Genomic DNA, 12,668 nt, shown 5'->3' on the forward strand with positions numbered 1-12,668 from the left:
GTTCCGGTGAGTCAACAGTTCCAGCTACAATATAACATCCCCACCACCAGCGACCGAAGCGCAGGAGTTAGCCTCCTGTCATTCAAATATGACAGTGAACGAGTGTGTACGTGTTAATTTTCGACGCTCTCCTAAACTTATAACTTTCTTAAGCGCATTATTCATTTCAAGCTAATTGTTTCGATTAAATTGTGATGGTTTGCGATAATACAGGTAAGAACTATTGTTTTTAAAAACAAAATAACTCAGTATATATTATCTATCATTAATTTTTAACACGACAAACATTACCTTGTTCATAATGTATTTTTTTACATCAATTTATATTCAATAACTGTTTTAAAGTACTTCTTAGTCTGTCCCTGTCATAATTTTTATTATAATATATACGTGACATATGTAACTAAATAATTCTATAAAAAACAGGCGCGCAAATTCGCGCTTTATTGAGCTAAGCCCCTTTGAAATGCTGTATGTCAAATATAGCAAAATATTGAGTTTGTGTTATTTTGTATTAAACTCGTTTTTCATTTGTTTCAGGTCTACCTACTGCATCGGGTACTAAAGTAGTGAGTCGTCAATACATATTTGACCAACTACAAAGTCAAATTTTACCAACATTAAATGAAAAACTTGACTATTATGAGAATTTTCTCTTAATGCGATATGGGCACAACCAAGAGACTAATGATATCTTCAAACAAAGATATTCTAATATAAAATCACAAATTAAGCAACGATGGGCAAAAGCAAATAAACACCTAGATGTTTTCCTGAAAAAAAAAAACCAATCGTGGTTATAAAGAATAGAGAGAACATTCGAGATTCCCACTGAAACAACTTTCACACAAGGTCGACCACCCAAGTCTTTTTAGAATTAAGTGAGCGTAGTAAACGAAGGAAAACGGAAGAAATAAAGGCCTCCGTAGGTAATGAAGTTATTGTCCACGCTGCTAAATCTGTGTTGCAGATAACAGGACCTAGAACCGCCTTAAAATTGCTTAACGACATTACGAACTCACCAACACGGGCCAGTAAATATAGAAAAGCCAACAGTAAAGTTTGCGACAAGGATGAGCTACCTCCATTGACGCCTCTGCAAGCACTTAAGATGTTAGTTGAAGCTGATCTATCGAGACGGCAGAATGAGATAATAAAAGCAACAAATCCAAAACATTTCCCTTGCTATGATCTTGTTTTGAAAACTAAACAAGAGTGCTATCCTACAGTGCCTAATGGATCTAACTGTGACACGATTATCAAAATACCTAGAAGATGTGCTAATTCAACTTAACGAACAAGAGAGGAAGTCCTTAATGATAATTTGCAAATGCAGTTCTGACGGTGCCCAACAATCCAAATTTAAACAAAGTTTCAATAATGATACTGATTCAGATGCCAACATTTTTATGAGTTACTTTGCATCTTTGCGCATTGTTTTAGGAAAAAACGGTAGTAAAATTATATGGCAAAATCAAACCCCCTCTTCGTCAAAGTTTTGCTGGCCAATTCGATTTAGATTTGTAAAAGAAACAACGGATGTAACTAAAGAAGAGATAAAATATGTGCAGGAGTCCATTAAACAACTGAACTATACAATTGTTACGTTAAATGAAGAGGAGTTTTCGTTCGAGCACCAACTCAAAATGAGTATGATTAATGGTAAGGTGTGCAACGCAGTCGCAGACAAAAAGTCAACATTCCAGTGCTACATTTGCGGAGCTACCTCAAAGAACTTTAATGATTTGTCAATGAAAAATACTGTAAACCCTCAAGCTTTGGAATTCGGTTTGTCAATATTACACGCGCGGATCCGTATTTTTGAAAGTATTATACACCTTGCGTGTAAACTACCTAAAAAAAATACAGGGAAAGAAAAAGTGAGGAAGAAAAGGCATTAGAAGCCCAAAAGAAGTCGGAAATTCAGGAGAGGTTTCGGAATGAAACCGGACTAGTCGTTGACATGCCAAAAGCCAACTTTGGCAACACCAATGATGGCAACACAAGCCGCAAATTTTTTGAAAATCCCGAATTGGCTTCAGACATTACAGGTATTAGATTTGATATGATTTACAGATTCAAGGTAATTTTAGAAACTATTTCAAGTGGCCACAAAATAGATGCTGAAAAATCTGATACGTATGCATACGAAACAGCAAAATTTTACGTGGAACTGTATGGTTGGCATCCAATAACGCCAACTATGCACAAGCTATTGATACATGGAAGCCAAATCATAAAAAATTCGCTACTTCCAATAGAACAGCTATCAGAAAAAGCTGCAGAGGCCAAGAACAAGCATTTTCGATCATACCGGTTAAATTTTGCTAGAAAGTTTTCTGGGGAAGAGTGTAACTTAGATGTATATTATAGGCTTTTGTTAAGTTCAGATCCCTTCATTAGTTGCTTGAGACAAATAAAAAAACCTTCACGCAAGGCATTTCTATCTGAAACGATTGCAGTTTTATTACCTGCTGAGCCACACACAGTGTCAATGGAGACGTCTGAACCGGAAGATAATATTTTTTTTTTATTGTTAATTATGAGTTTTCATTCAGTTGTAACGATTACTGTTTTTTTATAACATGACAAATATATGATTGTTGTAAAAAATATATACTTTTCCTTTAATTGAATTGAACGTAGAACCAAAATTACACCAAATATAATTTTGGCAGCCTAAATCTTTGAAATCTATGTATGTGTGGCGGGAGTCATAAATCGATGATTTACCAACTTCTTTTGGCCTAAATTGGATGATATGGATACCAACGTACGATTTGAAGGCATGGTCGTCTCACGTGGAGGTGATATAAACTGGTCACCGAGATCGTGAAATTTAACCCCGTTAGAGTCTTTCTTGTGGGGTTTTCTTAAGTCGTAGGCCACAAACCACAACGGCCCTCAAAGCCAACATGTTATGCCGTCGGTTAAATTCAGCATAATTTTTCATTGATACTCATTTTTCAAATGTCATGAAAATGTTATATTCTATACATAATAGGATCAAACGAATAAAAAATTTCGATGATATCTCCCATACAGATTGTTTTATTTAAATTTATAGATAAAAAGGGCTTAATTAAAGATCCTATAAAATAGCTAAAATGCAAATTTACTACTACTACACTAAAGTACTGACTTTTGGTACTGGACGGATAAGTCATGGAGTAAGTACAGTTTATATGTTTTAAATTTACTTACATAGTTCCTTGGTTTATTTGTACAATTAATATTTCCTGGTCCTGCATATTGACCAGTAAACCAGCCCAAAGTCAACGCTGCCAAGTTTGTTGCAAAATTTTCGACACGTTCTACTCCTACATATAAATTCATTGGAGTTTTTGGCAAATTCTATAAAAAAAATAATAAATAAAAATGTAGTTATTGTTTGTTCCCAATTAAATCAATAATTACAAAAATCCAAAACAGTATAAACGGTTTGACATCGGTGACCATCCACACGTGCCAAACAGTTTTGTATAATGAATCAGCAAACTTTGTATCATATAACATTAAACTACAGCAGATAGTTGTTTTAAGTGAACAGAAATTTGAAATTAACTTTTTATACTCAAGTTCTCAGTTTTGTATAATGAATCAGCAAACTTTGTATCATATAACATTAAACTACAGCAGATAGTTGTTTTAAGTGAACAGAAATTTGAAATTAACTTTTTATACTCAAGTTCTCAGGCGTAATAGAAAATTGTAAATGAAACAGTAAATGCATCTTTCACTCTGATATATTAATACAAATGGTTTCAAATGTAGTGGCGAATAATTTCACGAAATATTTTATCGTAATTTGAAACAATATTAAATTTGAATACAAAGAATTTCTAACCACTGGATTTGAAACGAGTTTTTAATTCAGTTTGATTATATTTTCCAGTTTCATAAATAAACATGCGAATATGATAGAAACCATTTTATATGGAGAGTTAAGTTTCGTACGAATAAACTTATCAGATTGACATTGGCTCTAAATAATGTTTTAGATGAGTACTTTAGAAAGTTGGGGGATGGGGTACACCAAACGAGAATGTAATACCGGGGATAACGAGAGATAAGGTTGTCGATAATTTAAATAGGATGAGGAATGGTAAGGCATTAGGACCTGATGGAAGACCTGTGGAGGCTTGGAAGGCTCTAGGAGAGGAAGGGGTTGATGTGTTGTGGTAAATGAAGAGTAGGATATATGAGGAAGAAAGAATGCCCAATGCATGCAAGAAGCGCGTGATGGTATCACTGTATAAAGATAAAGGGACATTCAGGACTGTAAGAACTATAGAGGGATAAAGTTAATGTCACACACAATGAAAATTTGGGAGAGAACTGTAGAGCAAAGATTAAAGAGGGAGACATTGATACGAGAAAAACAGTTTGGGTTTATGCCAGGAAGAACAACGGATGCCTTTTTTGCTTTAAGATAGTTGATAAAGAAATACGGTTAGAGTTGGAGTTAGAAATACAGTTTGGTATTTATAGATCTTGAGAAGGAGTATGAAACAGATCCTAGACAAGAGCTAGGAGCTATGGAGATGTATGAAAGAAAAATGAGTTCCTGAGAAGTACTTAAGGCTCGTGAAGAATATGTATGAAGGAGCGTACAGCAAAGTAACGACTTGTGTCGGATTGACCGAAAGTTTTCTAGTAAAGGTTGATTTGCATCAAGGTTCTTCACTAAGTCCATACCTGTTTAAATATCTTATGGATTTACTGACAGAAAAGGTAAGAAAAGAGGCTTCTTAGTCAATGCTCTTTGTGAATGATATTGTGTTAGTGGCAAAGAAATGTTGAAGGAGAAGTTGTAGCTTTCGAGAAGGGCTATTAAAGAGGGAGGACTTAAGGTTAGCAGATCGAAAAGGGAGTATATGTGGTTGGGAGGAACAGTAATGATTCGACATGAAGCAACACGTTTCAACACGATTTTCACTAAGCAACGAATTGGTTAGAGAAAAACAAGGACGGGTAGGAGAATTTAAATACCTTGGCTCGTACATAACTAAAAATGGGACACTAGATCGAGAAATTGCTCATACGATACAGGCTAGTTGGTTTAATTGGAAGCGAACGAGTGGGGTACTTTGTAATCGAAAAATCGGTGAAATGTGGCCTGTAAAGAAGATTCAGGTAAAGGAGATGGAGGTAGCTGAAATGAAAATGTTACGTTGGATGTTAAGTAAGACTAGAAGAGACAGGATTAGGAAAGATATGATTAGGGAAGAAGTCGAGGTGACTTCAGTCTCAAAAAGGTTCAAAAACAAAGACTGGAATGGTTTGTTCAAGTGAAACGTAGAAATGAGAACTATGTGGGACAAAGGATAGAGCTGTTAGAAATTGGGAGAAAGAGAGGTAGAGGAAAACCGAGAAGAAGATGAAACGACTGTGTGGCAGATAACTTGAGAGAGACAGGTTTAAATGAAGAAGGCACGATAGACAGAAATAAGTGACGAATAAAAGTAAGGAATAGCGACCCCTGAAAAGAGAAAAGCTGAGGAAGAAGAACAAGATTGTTGAATGATTGGTTAAAGGGAAACTTCAACGAAAGTTCTCCTTACACGACCATTTTGTAATGGACATATATTTGACTTATTGTCCCAATGGAAGGAACAGATTAAGATAAAATAAGGTGAAATAAAAAAAAAATATAATATCCGGTTTATAGCGTCCTGCGGCTTCCGGTTCCCGTATCCATGAACGTCTATAGGCCCAGTCTCCTGGTTGTAGATCTCTCTCTGACATTGCCAACTCCATTAAGCCATGTTGTTTTCGGTCTTCCACATTTTTTTCGCTCAGGTGGCTGCCAATCGAATATTATCTTCGGTATGCGATTGTCTATCATTCTTTTTACACGTCCGTACCAAATAAGTTGTTTTTGCCGTATTTCTTCTATGATAGTGATTATTCTATCCATGATTTATTTTATTCTTTCATTTGTTACGTGCATTATTCTGGATATACCTGCTGATCTTCGCCAAAAATCCATATCCAAAACAAGGAGTTAACAGTTAGAACAACTCTGCCTGTGTTAGTTGTGGTGTGAAGTGAATAGCTCCAGACCCGGAAAAAAGAAGAGGGATAGAGGAGTAACACCTCTATAGAAAACCAAAGTTCAGCTGGTCCGGCTGATAGCACTCTGTGAGGGTCCCTTGTCTAGGGTTACAGACGAAGATCAACGGCGGATGGAGCAGATGAGGTTCTACCCAATAGTCCTGAAGGCAGAAAAATATTAAAGGGAAGACTGATCTCTCAAGTCCTGGAAGACAATGGGTATATGAAAACAACACCTTGAGAAAAAATTACCCGGCCCTCCAGGTAGAGGGTTTAGACATTTTGCCCGCCTCCCAGCACCTAAAAAATCCCAGAATACACAAAATACCGGATGGAACACTTGGGCGACGACACGGCGTCGAAACATGCTAATGAGGTAAAACGGAAGACGTTACTAGAGGACTAGTAACGTCTAAAAAATATCGATATCTGTCATTAGAGAAACAAAGAAAATAGGCAAGGGAATCCCACTAACTGGCAAATTTGTCCACATTTTTCAACTTGCCCTATTAAATTGTAAAAAAATATATATAAAATGAAAAATTTAGTGATAAAATCAGAAAATTGTTGTATTTTAATACTTCTTCAAGAATCATGTATTATGAAATATTTTTGAGTGGGTATTAATTTAAACTTGGTGTAAAAAAACTTACCAAATTTTTGTGAACGGCTTGATGAACCTTGCAATTCTGATCTTCCAAATAGCAATGCAGCAGTTCATTTACCAAAACAACATCAACAATATTATTTCCATTATAATCACTGCCAGTAATTTCCTTATAAATACTTTTACCAATTACTTCTGTAACATTGGCAAGATAGTGCTGGATACTGCTTTTAGGTATTTGGTCTTCTTCATCTTTAGATACATTGTAATATTTAAAACCTATGTTATCGGCATCATCAAATATCGAATTGTAGAAGCGATTGGCATACGATGTTTTGTGATCAGATATAATTAGCCCCGGAAAGTTGGGTATCGCCTTCTTAAACGTGTGAAGAGATGCTGGAGGTAAACTGTCAGGCACATCTTCGAAGGAAATATCCACAGTGCTTTGTTGTTGAAGAATTTTAGTAAAATTGCTGACCTAAAACAAATTCGAAAAAATTAATTAGTTGTAAACAGCTATGTTTCTGCCTCTTTGATCAGTAATAATACAAAAAAGGGAAAGAATGATGTATTCAGTCTATACACATTTTCTTTGTTCTTATTCAGTTCTGGGTAAATGTAACAGAACTGAAAAAATGATGACAGTCTCATTACGCAAAAGGAAACAATGATGGAGGACCCTAGAAGTAAAGCTATAACTGCATCGCCGAACTGGAAATCTTTCATTCTATATATTTGGAGGTAAAGAAATCTAAGCGATTGTGGCCAAACACAGAAACTTAGAAGTAGCGGTCAACAATCTACAGACATTGGATAATATTGAAGAATAGTGTATCCAATGGAAAATAGTAATGGATTCAAGCAATCATATTAAAAAAGAAAAGAGAAACCCCAGAGGAACAGCTGTTAGTGCAAGATAATCCCATCGAATGGAAAAGAGAAGCGAAATACCTAGGAGTTACTATGGACCAAGACTAAACCTTCACGCAACACGTGGGTACAACCATCCAAAAAATAGCAACAGCCAGAGCAACATTAAGAGGACTCACATGTAGAAAAAGCAAACTGCGCATAAAGACGAAAATGAGACTGATAAACAGCCTCATACTTCCAATAGTCACATATGCATCTCTCGTGGGGACACATAAGCAATTTAAATAAAAAGAAAATACAAGCAGACCACAATAACATCCTCAGAGAAGCGGCAAATGTACCCAGATACGTCGCTGAACGCTTTCTGTTTAGAGAACTGCAACAAGTAAGGGTGATAGATAAAATGGCAGAAAAAGCCAGAATTAGATTTGCAGAATTAGAGAATTACCCTAGCCCGATCCTGCGAGAGATAATAAGGTATGATGCGTTTCATCGATGGAAGCACAAAAGACCAAAACAGCAAATCCTGGCAAACAAATAAAGTCTAGATAATTCGTAGCTCTACCAACAGAAGAAGCCCTAGCACGGAGCACTGGAAATTTTATTAATTGATGTTTATTTTCAGGACAACCTTAACTACTGAGTTTATACGAAGGGTAAAACAGCTGCTTCGTTCACACCTTAACAGTAAAAATTTGTTTAAGACACTAAACACCTAAGCATGTTCCGCGCTTAGCTACTCATTTGGTATTGTTAAGTGGACAAAAACGGATATAGAAAATCTTCAGCGAAAAGTACGAACTCACCTCACAAAGGCACAAAAACGCCATCCACGAAGTGCAGTAGAAAGCACGACATTACCGCGGTAGTTAGGAGGACGAGGACTTATGGATATAAGTGAGCAACTAGAAAAACAGATAATTAATTTAAGAATTTATTTTCAGGTGCAAGCTGAGACATCTACTCTACATCGCGCGATTTGTGCAGTGGATAATACAACACCGATCAAACTGAGGGAACCAGAAATGCGCATAGACCATCTTACTAAGGACGAAAAAATGCGCACATGGATGGGTAAACCTCTGCACGGGCGACATCCCAATGAGGTCAGTCAAGACCATGTCGACAATATAGCGTCGAACTATTGGCTGACATCAGGAAAGATGTTCCCAGAAACAGAGGGTTCACTACTGGCCATTCAAGATCATGTTATACCAACCAAAAATTACCTGAAATATATTGTCAAAGACCCTCAGGTCCAAAATGACAAATGCCGATATGGATGTCAAGCTCAGGAAACCATCCAACATCTTACCGGGGGCTGTCAGGCATTTGCTGCAACTGAGTATAAGGAACGGCACAACTCAGTAGGAAAGATCCTTCATCAAGAGATAGCTATCAAAGTGGGACTTCTTCAAACAAACCTTCTTCCATATAGGAATGCGTTCCTGAGAGTATACTTGAGAATGACAACTACAAGCTATACTGGAACCGCACTGTGCTCACAGACCAAACTGTGGCACATAATAGACCAGATCTCATACTAGTTAATAAACTAAAGAGACAAATAACTATAGACAAATAAATGTGGCGGTATCCAACAACAATAATCTTCGTGTTAAACAGAACGAAAAAAATAGCCAAGTACAGGGATCTGGAAATTCAAATACGAAGACAGTGGAGAATGGAAAGTACCCAGACAATACCTATTATTCTCTCTACTACTGGAGTCATTCCAAAGAACCTCCTAGAAAACATAAAAAAGCTAGGTCTGAATGAACATCTCTACAAGACCATGCAGAAAGCTGTACTACTCTCAACGTCCAGATGTGTACGAACATTTTTGGGAGATATTCCAGCATACCAAGTCACCTAGGGCTCGATAACACGGAAAGAGTCCCACCAGAGCTCAATCCTTTTGATCCGTAGGTATCTGGGATGAGTGAATTTTCCCCTTAGAGGGAGTGTGAGCCGTATGGCTAAATCTGATAATAATAAATAAATAAAGGCTTTGGCCACCAAAAAAATAAAAAAAAATACTAACAAAAAGGCGACAGCCATCCAAAAAAAATTAACAAAACCCCAAAACCTGGGCACCAAGGGCCCACATCATTGGACACCGAGTCGCCGAAATGGGCGCAGCCCGAAGCAGAGACTCGAGGCCCGAGCAAGCAATTTCAGGTCGATGACACGTCACTAGAGAAAGCAGAAAAAGAGCGCGTCACGCCAGCCTGCATTGATCGGGTTAGGATATCGCGTAGGAGTTCTTGTACCCAGGACTTCCACACGAAAAGCACTTGTCTGATAGTTGTGCTCCTATCGCGCATCAGAGTGCTATAGGGGGGAAAGGGGTGACCTGGAGCATTGGAGCGCGGTGGAGTGACTCCTGTTTTTAACTCCAGTTAATACACCTCGCTCCAATGAATTGTTACACCCGAACGTAATAATGTCTCACAGGCTGGGTTTACTTAAATTGCTTGCTTGCTTGTGTTCTAGCGGCAAGTTACTTAACCTCCAAGTCAACTATGAGTAGCGCTTGGAAGAGAAGAAGTAAAAGTGCACTTGTACCTCTGTACCACTATGTCAGACTGTTAATTGAGTTTGTTATCATTTTGGATGGGTAGTGATAGATAGATAGCTCATCTAAAGTAATGTAATACTTTATTGTAAACTGCAATGTTTACGTTATTGTAAACTAAAGTGTTTTTAAGAAGAGTTTTTTTAAGCTTTAAAAGACATGAATGTACGTAATCTAAAAACTGAAGGTAAGTTAAGAAATACTGTTTGCTCCAACTGTTTAAATACTTGACAATAAACCAAGCATATTATAAAATCTTTCTAAATTGTTTTATTAATAGCTTTTACTGTACATTCTACTATAAAACTTTACTAAAAAATCATTCATGTTATTTAAATTTCAACTCTCTAGATCTAGACGAAACATTTGTAAATACCAGCCTAAATTATAAATCATCAGCATTAGTTCAAAAGTTAAACTATCGCTTTAATATAGCCAAATAAGTATAATTTGTTTTCATAAATAATTTTTGCATTATGTTTTTCAAATGACGAACCACTTTGTGAAGGTAATGACTCAGATACTGATTCAGAGTATGTTCCTGATGAAGCTGATACCAACAGTGATAGTTCAGGTAAAAATAAGTTCCAGTATTAGCTTATTATCGAAATGTCGTATTAAAATAAATATAAAAAAACAGTGAGCACCTTTTTATATTTTAAGTTTTTTTACTTACCTCTGAAAGTTAAAAATGTACAATTGTTATTGAAATACAAATACTGTAAATTATTAACTATCCAAGTAAATTTGCACCTGGGTTATTGAAATGTAAATATTGAAAAAATTGAAAATAGCAATGAATGTACTGTTTGTGATGTTTGCAGATCCAGCAGACGATCCGGAAGGAGAAAATGGGGATGCAGAGCCAGTGATAGAGGATTTACCTGCTAATGCGTTTCCACCACCAAAGCAGACTGGCAAGAAAAGGATTCAGAGACCAGATAAGTGAAAAAAAAAACCGGTCCAAGATAGCAAGAAATTTAGGTGAAGCTTACATGGGCAAAAAGCACAATATTCATGAATGTACCAATAATATTTCACAAGAACAAAGACTTTCAATTTGTAAAGAGTATTGGGCATTGGGTAACTGGAATCTCCAGTTTTTCTAAATGGATCCTTACAGACTGAGCCTATAAAAAGAAAAAAAAAACAAATGCAGTTAACAGCGAAGAGGTGTTATGTGATTATAATCTGGGAGGTTTTAGAGTATGTAAAGAGTTTATAATGAAAACTCTTGATGTCTCCAACATATGTTTCCAAAATGTAGTTGAAAGCAAAAAAAAAATCCCCTCAGGCGTGGCATGCATAGATAAAAGAGGAAAGAAATCACCCCCGAACAAAATTTCTGAAAGGCAATTGAAATCATCAAAGAGCATATTAATAAATTCCCTAGGTACACAAGCCACTATTCTAGAAATAAGACTCCGAATAGGAGGTATCTTCCTCAGGAGTGTAATTTGAAAATAATGTACAAACTTTAGTGTGTTTTCTGTAAGGGGGAAAACAGGAAGAACCTGTAAAGGAAAGCTTTTACAGGAATACTTTTAATACTCAGTTCAACCTTAGTGTCAAAAGGCCAAGTATAGACACCTGTGACAAATTTCAGATAAAAATAAATCACGGTTCGGCAGAAGAAAAAGCTTTAGCTCAGAGATAAAAAGACATACACCTGCCTAAGGCGGAAGTCTTAAGAACAGCAAGAGATGAGTGTCATGACCTAAAGGATGCTAGCAAAGTTGGGATCATCTTCGACTTGCAAAAAACTATGCCAACTCCTAATGTGTCAACTTCTAAAGCATATTATTTAAGGCAACTATGGACGTATAACTTTGGGGTCCATAACCTACAGACTAGAACGATGCATTTCTTTATGTGGCACGAAAGTCAGGCGTCATGTGGATGTCAGGAAATATCATCTTGTCTCCTAAAATATATCAGAAGCCTTATCTGTGAAACACATAACTGCATTTAGCGACAATTGTGGATGCCAAAAGAAGAGTCATCTGACAGTCAAATTTTGGCTTTACATTGTAAGAAACACTAATATTCAACCAGTATATCATTGCTTTTTTATAAGTGGCCATTCTTATAATGAGTATGACCAGGACTTTGGTTTGATAGAGTTAAAAAAGAAAAGAACCAAAAAGGACCTATATGTACCTCAGCATTGGATGGAGCTGGTAACTTCTACAAGTAGAAAGTTCTTTACAGTACAGATGGGAAATGACGATTTTTTAGACTTCCATACACTTACACATATATACACAAGAAGAGCGTAAGCGGAATACAGAGTATGCAATGGTTACATTTTCAGCAGGACAAACCTTTCAGCCTGTTTTACAAGAAAACAGCTGGAGATAGCATAGAAGAGTTTAGTGAACTATCTATGAGACCCACTCGAGCTGGCAAAAATTCTGATCTTCTGTCAGATCTCTTACCAATGACAGAAGGCCTCTCATTAAGCAAGCTAAATATTCAAATTTTTAACAGTTACTCAACTACGTACCTCCAAATTACCATGAGTTCTTCACAAATCTGCGACATGATGGT

General features: G+C 36.5%; 1 protein-coding gene across 1 annotated transcript in view; it reads right to left on the reverse strand.

Annotated features, from left to right (window-relative positions):
- Nct (Nicastrin) overlaps positions 1 to 12,668 on the reverse strand; it is a 34,268-nt gene that overhangs the window by 8,139 nt on the left and 13,461 nt on the right. Inside the window, exons 6-7 of the mRNA XM_072522877.1 lie at positions 6,711 to 7,145; positions 3,205 to 3,354 (exon numbers count right to left, since the gene is read on the reverse strand). Of these exons, the coding sequence (XP_072378978.1) occupies positions 3,205 to 3,354; positions 6,711 to 7,145 (585 nt within the window). The remainder of the gene's footprint in view (positions 1 to 3,204; positions 3,355 to 6,710; positions 7,146 to 12,668) is intronic.

This window comes from Diabrotica undecimpunctata, chromosome 2 (genome assembly GCF_040954645.1).
Source record: "Diabrotica undecimpunctata isolate CICGRU chromosome 2, icDiaUnde3, whole genome shotgun sequence".
Taxonomy (NCBI): domain Eukaryota; kingdom Metazoa; phylum Arthropoda; class Insecta; order Coleoptera; family Chrysomelidae; genus Diabrotica; species Diabrotica undecimpunctata.